Source organism: Heterocephalus glaber, unplaced genomic scaffold, assembly GCF_053883595.1.
Source record: "Heterocephalus glaber isolate CG9 unplaced genomic scaffold, H.glaber_assembly_v1.0 deba00000331, whole genome shotgun sequence".
Classification (NCBI taxonomy): Eukaryota; Metazoa; Chordata; class Mammalia; order Rodentia; family Bathyergidae; genus Heterocephalus; species Heterocephalus glaber.
In genome coordinates, this window is record NW_028258142.1 from 64,699,449 (window position 1) to 64,718,315 (window position 18,867).

General features: G+C 44.0%; 1 protein-coding gene across 14 annotated transcripts in view; it reads left to right on the plus strand.

The window, feature by feature from the left end:
- Ptprm (protein tyrosine phosphatase receptor type M) overlaps window positions 1-18,867 on the plus strand; it is a 675,227-nt gene that overhangs the window by 412,750 nt on the left and 243,610 nt on the right. For 10 of the 14 annotated variants that reach the window (XM_087189914.1, XM_087189919.1, XM_087189945.1 and 7 more), the window contains 3 exons: window positions 10,004-10,277; window positions 11,231-11,267; window positions 17,673-17,747. In XM_087189914.1, the coding sequence (XP_087046040.1) occupies window positions 10,004-10,277; window positions 11,231-11,267; window positions 17,673-17,747 (386 nt within the window). The remainder of the gene's footprint in view (window positions 1-10,003; window positions 10,278-11,230; window positions 11,268-17,672; window positions 17,748-18,867) is intronic. The other 4 variants (XM_087189931.1, XM_087189938.1, XM_087189934.1 and 1 more) reach the window with 1 other exon arrangement.

Consider the following 18,867-nt stretch of genomic DNA (forward strand, 5'->3'; position numbering starts at 1 on the left):
GACATGAGTGCCTCGTGCTCACCATTTGAAAGTGTGTGTGTCCAAATGAGCACCGATTGTGGGTTTTCCCAGGCCAGAGGCTGATGGAGTCTTGCAGGGGCCAGGTAGTGACAGTTCCCCCTACGTGGCCTTGGAACCCTGACTTGCAGAGCTGCTTTCCACTTGTCACAGCACTTCCTGATCCTGTTTCATTTGGCGGGAGGGACCGTGGCTGTGTGATGAACGCTTCTTCCCATCTTCCTCTTCCATAGAGCATTTCATCAGCCAGCTTATTTGTATGCAGCGTGCTTCATTAGGAGAACGCGAACATCCACCAGAATACTAATACAATTTTAGTTCCATCCAAAACTATTTTGCTCACCATATTCTTGTCTTGTGCTGGTGATGCTTACCTGCCCTGGATTTTCAGCCCCTTGATTAAATTAGTGTTACATTCTGGAACCTTAAGGTAGGTAGAGGAGAAAGACTGGAGAGTGGCGTTAGCTTTTCCTCGTTCACCATGTGCTCCTGTGCTAACCCTGGCTCTGCACGTTCAGCTCTTGCCTCCTCTGCTTCCACCCAGGAAGGGTTTCCTTCCGGAAGCAGTGAGAGGTTTTGTGCTCCCTGAGATGCACCAAGAGTCTCTGCAGTTACCAGGAGCTAGTTAAAACCCTCACCCTTCATAACACTGAGGAGCCTGTGGGGAAGTTGCAGGGTTAGAAGTCGACTGCTGCTCATTCCTCCTCATTTATTCACCAGGTACTTAGGGGACACTTGTGTCCAGCTCCTCGAGCCAGCGCTGTGCTCAGTGCTGTCCAGAAATGGCCAGGGTGCTGGACCCGCTCTGTAAGAAGCAGGGAATCTCAGCAAGGCACCCGGAGTGTTGTCCTGAGACTGTCACAAGGGAGCTGAGACCAGACGGGGAGGGAGGAGTCACCAGCTAGGGGACTGAGGGGTGTGTAGGCCCGTTAGGCAGAAGTACAAGTACTTTGTAGAAAAGTTGGAGACAATAAGAGAGTTAGAAGTAAACAGCGGTCATCCTGGTTAATAAGATTGAAAACACACATGAGGTTTCGGGCAACGATCAGGAACATTAATTAGATTTATGAACTCACTGTGGAAAGTGACTGTTTTCCTAGGCTGAATGTTATGGAAAATGTATGTAAATGTAATAGAAAATTCCAAGGGGTCACAAAATGGCTTTCATAATTTCTTTCTGAATATCACTCAGCACCTTCGGCCTAATTAAGTGTGCGGTGAATGTTCACTGAATGGAACCACATCCTTTTCTTGCCAGCAGGAGTAATTATCCCCTGAAAACTTTTGAAGATAGGAGGCCAAAGCCCAAAACTTCTGTTTAAGTAGGCATGCATGTCAGGAACAAGTAAAGTCACAAACTCGTGTTTTCATCCCTACCTAAGTTAAATCCCATGGTCCTTCCTTAGAGTCCAGGAACGTGAAAGAATGCCGCACTTTTCACTTTTACCCTAATCCACCCACTGTCTGTTTAGTGAGACAAGAAGTTCCGAGAGACTCCTCCTCCGAAGCCATCGCCACATCAGAAGTCACTGGCTCAGGGCTGTGCTGCCGCCTCTGAATGCTTCCGTGCAATTTGAGAGTCAGGAATTGTTTACTCCTGACATCTGCTGTCGAGTGTTCTTGAAACTGACACTGCAAAAAGCCTAACCATGGACAAGGAGGGAGGCTGTGAACGCTCAGTACTGGGAGCCTGCCGGGTGCTTCCAGGCCATCTTGTGTGTTTCGCATGTGACCCTTGCTTCACGGAATCTTCTCTTAAATAACAGTGACTGAACTGTAGACGGAGTTTTGCTGAGGCAACAGGAGGACTGGGTTTGCATGTGGGATCAGTCACTGGGTAGAGACACGTGGAAGCTGCTAGGTTTCCAGCCGGGAGGCAGCGCCGTCCCCGAGTTCTCTCCAAATGGCCGGTTTCATGTGAGAGGAGTGACATCCAGGCATGAGATGAAACTGTTCCTGCGATCGATCTCTCAGGCGCGCGTCGCACATGCGAAGATCACCTGGCGTGGACTTTGAGGCTGTGTCACTTACTAATTGTGTGATCTTAGATTGCCCTGAAAACTGGCTCTGTTTCTTCTCTTGTCACGCTGGCCTCCGGACACGTTCCGCCCCTCTCACAGCATTGCAGGAGCATCAGCAGAGGTGAAAACGTTTTGCAAACCCAAGCACTAAAAGGAGAGTAACACATACCATGATTTGCCTACAAAACATGTTAACTAGACTGCTGGTCGGTGTTCATTTCCTGTATTCCCTGATTTTAGTGATGCTTAGAATTTCTAGTCAGGATGGCCCTTTAACGTCTGTTGTCACCATTATTGTTCATTTATCCTGAGAAACCCTCAAAGTGGTAGGAGGTGTCTTGTTCAGCCCCATTACCCAGCAACAAGAGCAGCGTCATTGGCTTCGGTAGTTACAAGGGCAGCTCTTTTTGGGAAGGAAGATGCCACAATTCTGCCCACGTCTGGGAACTTTTTCTGGGTCCAGTGTAGTATTCCTGAACCTCAACCATGTCCTCCTGAGCAGCCTGTGAAAGCAAAATAATAGCCTGGAGTAGGGAGGTATGGCGGGCCAGGCCATGCTTATCAGATGCCAGCAGCCCCACGTGACAGCTGAAAGGAACAGATTCGGTGTCACCAGCTCTCTGGCTCCTGCCCAAGCCTGGAGCTCTTGGAGCTGAGCCTGTGTGCAAACCCTGGGTGCAGACCCAGCCCCGGGACCCCAGGACCCGCTGCAGGAACTGACGTCCTCTCTCTGGGCCCTTCCCCTGGGTCAGGAGACAGTGGCCCTGCCGAGTCTTAGTGACATTTCCCTTCATGACATTTGCAAAAGGCTCTTCTGTAAATGAATATCTTTCTCCACTGTCTTCTCAGTATTAAGAAAATAGCTCTGTGTTTCTAGATTATGAGTATAGAATCTTTGAGGTTTATCCCTCTTGCTTACTTCTCAGAAACTGTGTTATATTTTTCTTCCTATTTTTTCTTTTTTTTGGTAGAACCAAGTTCTGTTGCACCCTCCTAAGTGTTTAGCCATGTGACTTGAGAACTAATGAATTTAGATTAAACAGAACTTGAGAATTTAAACAAAATCATTTTAGAGAATTGGATTATTTTAATCAGACTAATCAGTCCTTTGTTGTTGGAATGGATGTTCTTTTTCCTTTGATCATTTTTAATTGTCTCCAGACAGGCTAGTCAGAAAACACTAGTTCATTGGAGATGCTTGTAAGTAGCTTTGTAGCCACTTCTGTTTGCTTATTGAAGAGATGTCCATCACTGTGGGAACATCCTAAACCATGTGAGTTTGCAAAAGTTTCCATCCCTTGCTAAAATTGTTTCAGGAATGGCGCTCTGACTTCCAGCCTAATAACTTGGTTTTTCCACTGTTACACGCATACAAAGATCAAAATGTCATTGCTTGGGAAAACCTCAGTTTTTATCTCCCAGCTTGAGCCATTACTTGGTATTGCTCAGCGGCCACAGGGTGTGTTAATCGAAAGCGCTGAATCCCTTACCACCCTACCTTCCCTGCCTCATTTTAGGTGACTTTTATTGTATTAAAAAATAAGACGCTAGATTCTTCTACTGCCAGGAAACAAAGATCATTTTTATTAATGTTGTTTCTTGGATGACAATGTCAGTCATCTCTGAAAAATTCATTTTGGAAACGAGGATTTTTCTTCAAGAACCCGTGGAAAGAAGCTTTGAAAACGGCAGGGGAGAGATCACAATAATAGAGTAGATGTAGCAGAGCATTTATACAATAAAACTTAATTTAACTTTGCTCAAACTCCATTTCAAACTTGCTTAGTGCATGAAAATATGCTGCACTGCCTTCTTCCCCCTATGTTTTAAATTTTCTTATCTTCCACGTAGTCTCACCCGAGGGCCTGGTATGAGATCAGGGCTCAAGCTCATTCTGAAGGCTGCCAGCAGGTGCAGGAGCTCATGGGCCTGTCCTGAGGGCTAGTGGCACAGGCCCATGTCCAGAGGGATTTAGAGTCTGCCTGGAAGGACAAGATGCTGTCAGGGCCAAATGCTGCCACCCACCAGGCCAAACCTCACTCAGAATTCTGCCTTGACCCACAAACAGATATGCAGTGCGATACTCATGTCAAGGGGCTGGGAGCCTGGGCATGATGACAGAGGTGGAAAGCGTAGTGGGACAGAGGCAGAGGGTGGCGGCCCATGACTGCAGCTGGGTTTGTGTGCTGACGCTTTGGGAGTGAACCCTAGTGGGTGCCCTGCAATGTGGTCCTGCCAACAGCTGCTCAGTGTGGGGACTGAGCCGGGGGGCCTTGGGGCGCTAAGGCTGGGGCTTCTGCGTGACTGACATGGAGCCTCTCCAGCCACTGGAGTCAGTGGAGAATATGTGGGTTCAGAAGCAAAGCCCTCGGTTTTCTCTTTGTTGCTGTTAGGGGTTTTTGTTTGTTTTTTTTGTTTTGTTTTATTTTGAGATAGGATCCTGCTATGTTGCACAAACCAGTCTCAAACTCCTGGGCTCAAGTGCTCCTCCTGCCTCAGCCTCCCAAGTAGCTGGGACCACAGGTGCTGCTGCACCTGGCTGGGTTGTATTGTTTTTAATTTTAGGAGAATGTTATGCAGAAACAACCTAGTGGCATCAGCAGGTGACAATGACCAGGGACTGGTCCCAGCCAGATGCCCTCCACATGATACGTGCTGCAAGACTTTGGCATAAAGATTCACACATACACACATGCACGCACGCACGCACACAGACCTGTAACTGTACTTTACAGGAGCTCTTCTCGGGTCCCTCTTCTCTGTGGTGACCTGTGTGTGGCAGCTTTATACTGGGCATCTCGAGGACCTAGACAGACTGTTCCTAATTCCTCTTTTTATTCTCCCCTATGCCTGGCACAAGGCTGGACCCATGACAAGGACCGCAAAGAAGGGAGAGCGGAAACATGAGAGAAATGAAGCCCTTCACATTCAGTGGTGTCACAGTCCGCTCCATCTTGGACCGGGAGGTCTGCAGCATCAGAGCTTGCAAGGCCCCTCCCAGGCTGTGGATGGTGGCCCACTCCAGCGTCTCTTGTCCCCTGCCCTGTGGGTGCACCCGTTCTTTTGTGGGCATCACTTGTGTCCATCTCACTGGCTGCAACAGGGAAGCATTTGGGGATTGAAAGATTACAAATGGACATAATGTGAACATCCAGGAACCAAGCCAGAGGCTGCCTCCCCTTTAGGGCCTACCAGAAATATTTTAGATTTTGAATCTTGTCAGATTTGGGGATGTGTGCATGGACTTCAGTGGTTAAACATCCCTAGTCTGCAAGTCAAAAATACTCCAAATTCCAGAAGTTTCTGCAAAGATTTTCAGATGAAGGGTGCTCTCAACCTTTACGTGGTGTGACGCTGGTAGGTAGGATTCTGTTCCTGTTTTTATTCAAATGACGAGGGCTGTTTAAGAGAACATATTTTCACCATAGTAACTCACCCTGAATTAGAACTTTTATACTCATGTGTTTGTCATGAAATTGTGATGATGAAACTGTGATAAACTTGGGTGAAGTAGGGGTTGCAGAGCAAAATGTCTTCATCACTTAGAGCAGGAGAAATCACTCTGAAAGATGTTCCATCCAGGACTAATTCACTCAAAATGTGCTGCCTGCAGGCAAGATTAATGACAGGTGGCCTTTTACAGAGCTGCTCAGCCCAGACCTAATGTGCTGGTTGTTTTTTTACTATCCCAAACCTCCATAACGAAAGGATTTTTTCACCCTACCCTTTGTTCACAATATGGGATTGTAATTGAGTTCAGATTTCTCACCCAACCTTTCTGTTGTAATTAATATTTTATTATAGCAGATTTTATCACTAACTAGCACAGCAGCAGGGTACTGAACTGCATGCGAGCATGCACACACACACACACACACACACACACACACACACACACACACACACACACACAGCGCATTAGTAACTCACTGAAGCCAGGAAAGCTCCTTGCTGTGAGTATGGCCCCTTGTGTTGTCCTGCAGGTAGGTATTCCACAACAGTTCATGGCCAGCCTTAAGATCGCAGCAGGACAGAGAGAAATTAAAGCTGCTAGACATGGAATATTCAGCGCCCCGGGTCTGGGCATGCTGTGTGGTGTGAGTGACACTGTGCTGTCATCTGTGTAACACGCCTCACCAGCGATCGCCCACAGTTTCCTGCAGAGGACCAAGCGGGGTCTGCTGTCCTCAGCCCTGGTGCTCCCCTGAGGGCTCCACGGGACCCTAGTCATGGTGATGGCAAGCCTGGTGAGGTTTGCATCCTAATTCTAAAGTGGTGACTTGCTTTTTAGAACTCAGTGCAATCTTAACAGGTTCTTTGGGATATTTGGGCATTATTTCAGTAAATGCCTATGGAGTCAGAGAGAGCGGTGTCGGGACCAGGAGCCGGAAGAACATCAGTTGAGTGCGGTTGCATGGCAGCAAATCGAGTCCGGTGTTCAGTCCCCTGCCTAGGTTAAGTCGTCAGAAAGATATCAGTACTGATCTCTCTTTTTTATACATGTAGAATTATAAATCGTACCAACAGCTTCAAATCGAGCAGATGTCACTAACAGGAGCCATAAAAGGAACACTATTGTGAACCTCCGAAGCGATCAGAAATACCTGTTTTAAAGGATTAGCAAAGCCACGACTGAGGGATCATTGCACCTCTCCTGTCCTCCCTGCCGCTGTCCTCATTCTGTTCACCAGCTGGGCAACTCTATACTATTTTTATGCCGATAAGAAATAAAGGATAAGAAAAATGGACTTAATGATGTAGGGTTTAATCTTGAAATGAATTAGGACAAAAAAATTTAAGTCAATTTCAGATCCGCAGGCTTCTTCTCGGAGACCTCAGAGTTGGAAAAAAAACTGAAAACATTTCATCACATTTGAACTTTCAAGTTTAAAAAAGTACATGAAAGATGTTCAGATGTTCCTTTCTAGGTTGTACTTCATGTGCTATTCTATATAAATGCAGATTTCTTATTCTCCTTCTAAAGGCCTGAGAATTTTGTTGTAGAAAAGTCTAACGTAGATTAAACTTTAAATTAAATTTCATTCTGTCAGAAAGTTTTGATAGAGTGATGTCATACTTCTGGCAGACTCATCTTAGCTCTGAGTTGCGCTTTAATATTGCAAATGCCATGAGAAGATTTTTATGTTGCTTTATATTCCATGACAGTGGAGGAACAGCCATAGGAGTGGTACAGTTTTAATAAACAAAGGAGCCTGAGTAATACATTAAAAAGGTAATAGAATTTTAATTCAGCATGCTAAGCTAGAACCTTCTGACTGGCTTCCTATCTTTGAGAATTTGCTTTCTTTAATCTTTTGAGAAAAACCATTCAGTGAGATTTCAAAGCTAGTTGGGAGATGTTGATTGCAGCTGGGATGATTTTGTGAGATTCGTTAGTAGAAGGAGGTCATTTGCGTAGGTGAGAAGCGCACCAGCCCTCTGCCACCGGTACCGTTGTCCTGGGTGCTAGAAACGTGTTGGTTTCCATCGGGTGACAGCAGTGTGTGGCAAGTAGGCAGAGGAGAGGATTTAGCTATTTTTCATTAGCACTTGGACTTTGATAAAGGGGAATAGAAAAGAGCTGTTTGACCTTTCAGTGCTTAAATTATTAAAGAGCAAATAGATTTGAGGTCTGGATGCTTGCACAGCTAATTTGTCTTGTGGAGCAAGGATGAAAAGACATTTGTGGTTTGAAACTGCCCCAGTCCACTTAGTTCTGTCTTGACTGTATGGGAATATGAGTGGATGGTCGCCATTTAAAAAGCAATATGTCTGGAGTCGAGTGTGTAATGCCACTAAGACCGGCAGGCTGCAAGGGAGGCCCATTAAATGATCATTTAATTCTCAGATTTTTACCCAGTCCTTATTAAATTGCTGCTTGGACAAAAATTACTTTTTTCATCCATATTCATTTAGATGGTATTTAAATTGCAAAACAAAATTCTGTTTCATTAGGGAGCAGGGCATTGTATTATTTGAGTTAAAGTAGAGTAGTGCTTGGCACGCAGTAGGTCCTTAGCATTTGTTGAGCCAGGAAGGTGCCACATACATGTACTCCCAGCAGCTTGGAAGGCTGAGGCAGGAGGATGACAAGTTCAAGGGCAGCCTGAGAAATTTAGTAAGATCCTCTCTCAAGAACAAGTGAGGAGGGCTGGGCTTCGAGCTCAGTTATAAAAGGCTTGCCTAGAATGTGCGAGGCCCCAGTTTAATCTCCAGCAATGCAAACAGGAATCACTCTTTGAGCTAATAAGTGAGTGAACACATACATCACACATCCTAGCAAAACTGGAGAAAATGGGACAGGACGGGGTGGCAGAGGTGACAGAAACACAGATTTACTTCCCTCAGATTTCGTCACTGAATTGTGAGCTACCCTGGATAAGCTTAAACACTGACTCTCTTACCACAACACCTGCCCCTGGTAATTTCCTCCTCACGGCCCACTCCACTCTGAGTCCCTTGAAAGTGATTTCAGGAGCATGGTCACACTCCCTCTGACGTCCTTTTTAATGGAGTCCGGGGTTAAGGACCTGCCCTGCTGTCTTCTGTGTTTGGGCGAAGGCAGGTGGCATTTAGCCTCTGACTCTGGCCTTGACCTGTGCTCCTGCCCTTGTGTGGGCTGATACACAGAGTACCCTGCAGCCCTCACCCCTTCCCAGGACCCCCAGGCCTGAGGCCACGGATCATGCAAACCCCATGTGGACCCTGTGTCTTCAACACATGGGCCCCTGTGACCAAGCTTCATTTATAAATTAGGCACAGTGAGGATTATCGGCCATACCTCATAAAGATAGGACACTGCAGTATGCTGTAATAAAAGTGATAGGAATGTGGTTTCTGTCTTGCAAAAATAAAGATGAATGTGAATGTTTCAGATTGCAGTTGATAGAGGGGAACAAATCAGTGACTCTGTGAACGGGGCTGCTTACTGCACTCATCTCTGCTCAAACCACTCCAAATTTAGCAGCATAAAATGGCCTTTCAGTGCTGCGTGATGTCATGGGCCAGCAGAGGAAGGGCCGACCAGCAGCTTCCTCTTGGGGCCTCTGGGGCCCACAGGCATGGGAGGCTCAGCCGTAGAACCTTCTGCATTATCTCACACACATGACCTTCACACTGGGCAGAGCGCCCATCTGTGTCCTCGCGAGCATGGCAGGTTCAAGGTCGCTGGACCACGTCCTTGATGATGTGCCTCTCCCAGCAGCACATACAACATCCCTCCTGCCACTCTCTGTTGGTGGCACATGAGTCACTCCACATAGCCAAGCCAGCATCTTGACGAGAGAAGCATCAAGTTCTTTGCAGATAGATATGTTTGAAAATCACGACACCTGACGTCAGGAAGAAGGGGAGAGGAGTCACAAGCCTGTTTTACCTCCCGTGTGTTCCTCTATCCTCACTTGGGGGAAGTCTTTAAATATGGCATCTGTTCTGCAGGGAGCCATTTCCCCAACTGCATGGAGGACCTTGCGTGACTACTCCCGACACAAAGTGTCTGCAGTTAGGAAGGAAGGGTTTGTCTCCTTTCTCTTTATGTAATAATGTACTGCCTTTTGTTACAAATGCACAATTAATAAACTTCGTATATCAGGTAAAGAAAGAGTTCAATTCCCTGCAGGATCATTGCAGTTGTATGGGTAAAGGACATTCTTTTGGTGTTCAGCTTATAAACAGTAGCAATTGTCATATAATTTTTTTGAGTATGGTGAATTTTGTTCCTCTCAAAAAAATCGTGCTCCTTTGGGCCGAAGAGCTCTGTGGAAGGTTGTAAGCAGGGTCTCTTCTCAGGAGCTGGCATCCAGTGACAGCCTGTCACCTCAGCACATCCTGCATGCCCCACAGTGGTACCTGTGACCCTGTCCAGCGTGCTGTTTATGTCACATGCACCGTGGGTCCACCACATTGATGCAGAGTGGATCAGCTCTTTCCACAAATATCACTGATGATCCTCTCGCTTTTTTTAGTGTCTACCAAATAGTCGTTGAGGAAGAACGTCCTCGGAGAACTAAAAAGACAACAGAAATCTTAAAGTGCTACCCGATACCAATCCACTTCCAAAATGCCTCCCTCCTGAACTCACAGTACTACTTTGCTGCCGAGTTTCCGGCAGACAGCATCCAAGCTGCCCAGCCTTTCACTGTCGGTGACAACAAGACCTACAGTGGGTACTGGAACACCCCCCTGCTCCCCCACAAAAGCTACAGAATTTACTTCCAAGCTGCGAGTAGAGCCAATGGGGTAAGTTTTACCGATGACCACTGACAGGGTATTTGGGGTTATTAACTTGAATGTGGCTTAAGTAAGACAGTGGTAGATGGATGAAGTTAGGCCTTTGCACGTTTTTACTCATAAGCAAATGAGTTTTTTCTCCTTGTAAAATTATTTTCATATAAAGAAACTCATGGCAAGAAATGAGAATATTCATCGTGTTTTGGAGGAGTTGGAAAAATATATCATCAACATGATGGTTTTTATTTTCAGATTTTCTTATTACCAAAAGTTGGCTAGTCGTTCTGCTTAGCTTACTAATTTTACGGGAAAACAGCACAGTTATGACACACATATTCAGCTCATTTAAAATTTTGTGAGATCTACAACAGCTGTCTTTTAGGCATATTCTCTGCCATTTCTTTAGCTCCAAAGAGTTTATGCCTCCTATAGCTGCAACTAAATTAGGTGTCTTTTTTCTTTTCTAAGAGAAAACAACTTTAGGAAGATGAGCTACAAACAAAGCAGAATTCTCATGGAGTCTCAGTATTCTCCCTTTCCTGTTCGCACCAACCCAGCGCTCTGCTTAGGGAGAGGAAACATTTTTGAGACTCTTTCGGTCTCCCTCCTCCCTAGCACAGGCCTACATGTCCACTCCACTTTAGCCGGGGAACGGAGGGGCCCTCTGGGGTGCAGAGTTCTTCCTGGGGCTCAAGCACGGTCTAGAGAGAGAGCCGGGTGCACCGGGCAGGGGCAGGGCCTTGGGTCTAGCTTTTTGCCCCTTATCAGTTCAGGATACCAATGCCTCTATGAAGGGAACGGGAAAATGTGCTGAGCATGGATCCCAGAGCCATCAGGGTGATAAAAGCCTCACTTGCAACAGTGAGACCTTCCGTATCAAGTTACTTAACCAGAACTGCAGATTCTTCTGTTGTGCTTAATAAAACATGAGGAATAACTCCTCCTCTTTTTGTTTCATACAGGAAACCAAAATCGACTGTGTTCGAGTGGCCACAAAAGGTAGGTTGAAACTGTGCATTGATTTCCTGGTCTATGTCTTTTAAAAGTTACTCTGCACTGTTTCAGAATGGCTCGAAATGTAACTCCACTGACATGAATGTGTAGACAAGTGTATTACATACGGATATGCATGCAGGTATGTATGTATGGATCAGGATGTTATGGCAGTTAGCCTTGACTGTTTCATGTAGATGCTTTTTTGGGTGTGTGGGGTACCAGGGATCAAACTCAGGACCTTGCATTTTCGAGGCAGGCGCAGTGCCACTGAGCTAAATCCCTGGCCCTCATGTAGATACTTCTTAAAATAAGCCTTACTGCTGTGTTTGAAGTGATTTTTCAATGGGTTTTTAATTTTTTAAATATTAAGTTTTCTACGATGCAAGTATACATGTTTTAAACCATAGTGTTCCATGCCTGACAAAACTGTACTTAGTGACTCTTCGTGTAGAAGGTATAGTTAAAATGCTACCCCCATCCTTTTTTATGTATTTTTTTGAGACCGGATCACGCTCTGTTGCCCAGGCTGGCCCCAAACCCCTGGGCCCAAGAGGTCCTCCCACCTCAGCCTCCCCAATAGCTGGGACTCGGGGTCTGCACTGCTGCACCTGACCCCCGTGCCCCCTCAGCAGCGATCTGGTGAGAGCAGCACAGGGCGTCAGGCTGTGTGGCTCCTCCTGCTCCCGGCCGGCAGCCTTGTTGTGGACCTTGTTTCTCTTTCCTGGACCAGTGCCATCAGGGCAGAGCTGTGCAGGTGGATAGGGCGCCACACCGCGCTCTGCCCACGTAGTACCCCCTAAAGAAGAGGCTGCTGCTGTGAGTCCTGCGTGTGAGCAGCACTGTCTCCTCAGCCTCACGGTGCTACTTTGCCTGACCCATGCACAAGTCGGGGAGACCGTGCTTTGAGGAACAGAACGTTGTCTTAAAATGAGGCATTATAAATTAACACTTGCAGTTGCATACATCGTGCAGACCTGAGTAGCCAGGAGGGCGGTGAGCGCCTCTGTGTGCTTCAGCTGAGAAGGGATGAGGAGAAGCGAGAAGCTCAGGCTGGATGAGTCCTGTGGGTGAGAACTAACTTCGTTGTGGCTTAACTTTCAGGCAACAGTAGGAACATGTCAAGGGTGAACATTTTCAAAATCCTCATCGCATTCCCACTTCCTGAAGATGCGTGACTTTTTAAACTCAGTGGTAGCTTAGCGAGTGTTTCTTGGTTGCATAATATGGGATAGGCATGGGTCAGGTGATCGCTGCCTTCCACTCTGTTCTCAGGGGCTTATAGTTCTTTTCCCAACAATCTATTGATGTAGATTTTAAGATACTCTTTATATCGTATTGTACCTGATGAAGGGCCTTTATTTATGGCAATAAATTAGTAGTAAATGAAATGATAGCTGTCAGGGTGTTTCATAAACAGCCGTATGCTAGCAGCGACTAAAGATCACAGCACCAGGATCCTTGACCCAGGTTCCATCCTGGTCCAGAACGGGACTCCTGAAGTATCGCCTTATGACACCCCTCCTGCCCTCATGGTCTGAAAGGTGAATCTAGTCCCCAGGTGCCTAATTTATAATGCCTTATGTTTAACATCACAGCTGAAAGTTGGAAAATCACTCTCATTCATCCATTCACGCTTGCCCTCCTCCCCCAGGATTTCTCTGCCTGTGTCTGGTGGCAGAAACTCTGGCCAGTGATGGTGTGGTATAGTAGAAGCATCTGAACTCCCTCTATTAGGACCGAGTCACTGCCCAGTTCACTGTACAAACAATGAGAGATCCATCATCATGCTCATTCATGTAGTTAAATAATTATATAAATAACTCACTAATAAGTATGCAAACCTGACAAGTTTGCTGTTTTCACAATAGATTGAATTAGATGATGATTTGGTCCATTTTCTCCCATCAGCTAGATTTCATCAATATTGTAATTTGTTGTTCAATCCACCAAAGGATGATTAGGCAATCAGATGACCCAACTGAGTAGATACTCCCCGCTCATCTTTTCTGAGTCATTTACAAACATTTACACAGCAGCACACTCTGTTCAAATAACCCCTTTTGGGAAAAGAAAACACATTTTAATACTCACCGCCTAACACTGTCATTTCTGTGTCATAAACTCACAGTACAGTGAGGAACCATGGGAGACACTCTCCCCCCAGGCAAAGCGATGCAGTGTGGTGTGATTTTATGGAGCTCTGCGTGGACAGATTCAGCATCTCCCTTTAAAGCACAGCATAATGTTTCATCACTCTTATAAGGAGACAATTTTTAAAAATTCTTTTTTCAGCACAGGAAGCCATATCTTCTTGACTACTTAGTTAAAACAGAGAAATAGGTAGGTTTAATAACTATGTTAGTACTCTGTAATAAAGAAGCTGGAAAGGGAAGACTTCAGACATCAGAGTGTGCTTTGCCACATATTTCTGACAGCACAGTGGCTTAATCAAGTCCTCAGGCACCAAACCACTTGCCTGAGCAGCGTTCTCAGTTGACAGAGATTTCAATGTTCGCATGAAACAACTCTTGACAGCTATCTCTTAGGGAAGGTTTGGAGGTGGATGTGTTTTCACAGAGAGGTGGTTTGTAATTTCAAGTGTGGATATGTCTCTTAAAAATATAGTTCATACTGTTTATACATTTAATGTTGTAATTATCTTAATCATATTCCCAAGATATATTTTGACACTCTTCATCTCAAATATAAAGCCTCATAACAATTAGACGCAGGAAGAACCTAAGTTATGTTAATAGATACCGGCATGATGTTCGAAGGTCCCCTCAATTCAAAGGCTTCCTTTCATCCATAGCAGGCAGGCAGTACAAGAGCTTGTAATAATTTTTAAGTTCTCAAAGTTTTTAATCTTTTTCAGTCATATCTAATCTACATTTTTATATATGGGTTCTTTTCATGACCATTTGGTCTAGCTGTATGTTAGTAATTAGTGTGTGTTTTCTTTTACTTTTTATTCATTATGGCTGCTTTATAGTAGCTGGCACGGTTAGAAACTCTTACACTAGTTCTGAAAGACTTTGTGGATGGGACCGGGGAATTAGCTCAGTGGTGCGGACACCTGCCTCACAAGCACAATGCTCTGAGTTCGATCCCCTGTACCAAGAAAAAGAGACTGTGAATGACCAATTTGAGACTGTCAAGATAAAGTTAAAAATCAAAGTATGTCTTATTAGTAAATTGGATCTCTTGTATCAAAAGCCATTCTAGTTGATTTGATAATCAGTTTAAACATATACATTAATCTTTCATGAGGTGATATTTTCCTTAATATGATGTCACTCATGTCTCTTCCAATACCATTAGAAGGTTTCCTGTTATCCACGTGTTCTTTAAATTATTAGAACGCCTTCCAAGTACAAAGCGTAGATGTTTCATCTTTTGAAGATCTTGAGTTCCTTAAAGTTTGGGGATTTTTATGTTTGTTGAGCTTTGGTGTATAGGGGTTATAGCTGTGAATTTGTTCCTTTCCTTGCTACAGCTTGGGTCACAGCTTTATAGCGAGAAATATCTACCAGCAAATGCTAGTTTAATTCTCCCCAAAACTATCAGAGAAGCCAGACTTTAAACTATAAAACAAGAAGAAAAGAAAGTATTGTTCTAATGTTTTATTTTTTAGAGGAAATTTTCTATGGAAAACGCTTTGCTGTTTGTAGCATTAGTATTTCATTTAACTCAGATTTGTACTGGATGTGACTCTGCTTTGCTGGAAGACCTTGAGGAAGCGCTGAAGGATTCCTATTGTTCTGATACAATTTCTGACTATATTCAGAAATTTGAATGTTTCTTTTTTTAATCACTAGGCTCTTGGAGAAGTTTCTCCAGCCTGTTTTTCTTTTCACTCTTTTGTTCAAAGAAATACTATCCTTTCTGGGCTGTAATGCTACGGAATGGAAATGCATTGATAAAAGAACCAAAAAGAATGCCTGTTGAGATGTAAAACTAATTAATATTCCTTCTAATTGTGCATATTGAATACAGGAGAAAACAAATTGCATAGTATCACTCATATATGCCAATGTGCTATTAGTCAGGCTATGCATTTAGAAACGGGAACATACACATACAGTGTTCAGCATTTTATAGAGAAAATATTTTCTCATTCTCAATAATAATAATCTTCATAATGTACATCAGGAGTATATGAAGGCCCCCAAGAGGTTCCCAAACCTTAGAAACCTAAAAGCCTATGTTTCCCAAATTTATGTGACCCAAACTCATCTTTCAAGGAACACCAGGGCCATGTGAAACACTGTGTTGGTAAAAGCAGACCCAGTAGATTCTAGAACATCCTGACTTGCAACTGAGAGGGCCCAGCACAGAACCCATGCCAGGAAGCTCCTCCCTCCTCCTTGCTGGTGCTCCTCTGTCCCTGAGACCCCAGATCCAGACCCCCCGATTCTGTCTGTGAAGTGTAGCGTGGGAATTCTGACCTTATTCTGCCAAATTCCATAATGTTCTCTTCTATAGTGGATCGTTGCTGATATTAAGGCAGAATCAGTGAGCTTTTATGTCAAGGACCAGATAATAACTATTTTGGGCTGGGGATGCAGCTCAGTGGTTGAGCTCTTACCTAGCCTGTGAATTCCAGGGCTCAGTCCCCCAGCACTGCAAATAAAATGAATACAAACAATGGTTTAGGCTCGGTGGACCACACAGTTTCTGTCATAGCTACTGAGGCCTACCCTGCCTGTTTTAAAGTAATTTCTAACATGAGTATGTCCTTGCACTAAAAATAGCTGCAAATAGGGCTGGGAATTTAGCTCAGTGGTTCCGGCACCCGCCTCGTTAAGTGCAAGGTTCCGAGTTTGATCCCTGGTACCAAAATAGACAAATAAATAAATAAAAATAGCTGCAAATAAACACTTCACAGGTTGGAACACAGAGACCATTGTGAAGTTCTGATCTGGTTAAGTCTGGTTAAGTACCTGTTACGTGTGAAGCTTAACCTCAGCTTGTCGTTTGAATCCTTTGTTATTTGCAGATGCCTGCTGCCCACCAGAGATGTTTTCAAGTAGCGTTTGTTCATATCTTTTACCTCTTTGGATAGTAGATAAGTGCCCTATTTTTTAATAAGAGGACATTTTTCTCAAAAGTAGAGTAGTGTAAGTGATGTAAGTGATGCAAAATGACTGGCTGAACCTCCGTATTCTATGACCAGCCAAAGGTTAACATGTATCAAACTTGGAATTCACACCAACTTTGTAACAAGTCTTAGAAATTACATTTACCATGTTCAACTTGTTATACCCAGAGTTGCCAGCGACCAGTTTATCTCGCTTTGCAGAACTGGATGGAGTACATTCATTAATAACATGCATAAGACTGCTACACCATTTTTAAACTCAGTTGCTGTAGTTGTCTGGTTCTAAGGAGCAAACTGTTTGAGTGTTGCAGGGGGTTATTTCAAAATATTACGCCGCAGCAGTTTTGGGTTTAATTGTCTGCAGATGGTAGATGATCTATTTTCCTTACTCTCTGCCACATTTCTAATAGCACCCAGGCTGTTCCATGTAAATTAGTTATCTTTCATGTAAGCCTGTCCTTAATTTTTCAATATTTTTTCTTTGCATCATTTTCCAGCTGTATCATGTTAGAACTGATGTTTTAATTTTCTATTTTTTTTCAATATCTGTGTGTCATGAATGTTAACCGCTTACTGCAAACAAAGCAAGATGCCCTAGTGGTCCTTTTCAAGAATCTTGTCCCTTTCTTTGGTCACAAGTTAGCCATGACAATGACAGCAAAGGCAATGAGAAGTTTCGATTTTGTTTTTAACCAGTACCTTGAGATAATATTTTTTATTCTCGTAGTGTGAAAAATTAAGGTCTTTAAATGGAAGTCTGCCTGAAATCTAGTTATTAGAGAAATTGTTCTAATTAAAAATTTTAGTGAAGGGCGATAATATTCCTCACAAAGATAATTTGACCAAGAAGAGAAAATATTGTGACCTAAGTAACATCACTTTAAATAACCAAATATACTTGCAAAGCCTGAAGTTTGGATTATCACAATTGGCTGTGAACTTCTGTTCACCACCTTCAGTTAACAGTTAGAAACAGTTCGAAGTCTTCAGCTGAATTTAGGGCTTACGTTTTTGGTTTTGTTTTACTTTTTTCTTTCAGTTGATCTGTCCAAGGTCTCAGCCGAAGCTCACAGCTGTGTCAGATGTAGAAATCCTACTGCCTGACTATTACTTGTTTAAGAGAAAAGAAAATTCAATGCCTTGCTATGTTTTTTTCCCTTTCTTTTTTTTTTTCCTTTTCCTTTTGTTGTTGTTGGAACAGAGTTGAGACAATTTGATATGCTGATGGGTTCTTCTTGCTAGCCTAGCTTCAGTCTGGCTTTTTTCTCCCTCATGCATGCTGACCTGGAAATCCTCCTTTGCCTTAGCTGCGATAATCGTGACTCAGCTTACAACTCCTTACATTCGCATCGCCCCTGCTGCAGGCGACGGCCAACTAACAGGTCAGATGTTCAAGTATAGATGAGTCATCTTGCCCATTTCCTGCTCATCTTTCTCAGCTTTGTTTCCCTCTACATCTCCTCCTTTGCTTAAGGCCTGTTCACAATGTTTCAGACCCCGGGTACAGACCTGTGCTCATATTCAATCGATATGCTCGGCTCTTCTGTGTGCACATCGATACCCATGCATTCAGTATGACTCCACTGCATGTTTCCATTGTGTGTTTGGTCTGTTGGTTTGTTCCTTTGTAGCCTAATGTGATACAGAAATGAAATTTGCTAGACTTGCAATAGTAACACCATCGATTGACAGGGTTTGAAGCAAACTCATAAGAATGTACAAATTTCTTATTTTCCCAATTAATCTAAAAAGGCATTGAGATTTGAGGGTGAGAAAGACTTATTGTTCACCTTGCAGGTCTAGTTTGCACATGCATTAGCAACACACCATCATATCTGCCAAGATTATTAAATGAAGCCACCCGAAGATGCTTAGAAGCTGCTGTTCAGACAGCTTTTTGTGCATGTACAGTTGTTGCAGAGCTGTCTGCCTTCCTTATAGAGTGTTGTTTCAGAGAAAAGCCCTTAAATAGAGAAGCAGCAGATCTGCAAGTCAAGGAACTGAGTCACGTAGGAACATTCAGAAAGGTTGAAGGACTTAGCATATTGGAGCTGACCTGGGTGCCTCTTTGTACCGAGAGAGAGGAGCTTGTCCACGCTACCTGCTTCTAAAGATGCATGGGCATCTCTTTTAATCCAGGTAGGAGGAGAGTCCAGTAATCCACTCCAGATCCCAGGTGAGTGGCTAGTGAACTCAGAAGACCTTATCCTGCCACAAAAGCAGGTCACATTGTCAAGGTACCCAGGTTGAGGACTTAGAGAGGACTTAGGGAAGACCCGCACCCTGTAGCCTTTGCATGTGGCTCAGGTGTGGCTAAAGTCATGTGGGAAACACCAAGCTGCCTTCCATGTACTTCCACCCTAGCAGTTTTTTTGTGTGTATGAAATTAGGGAATACTTTCAAACAGTTAAAGAAATAGTAAAAGTTAACTCTAATAAGAAATCACAAATGTTTAGGTTGTTACCTGAGCTTATTATTTTGGAAAATAGAGCAACTGAAACT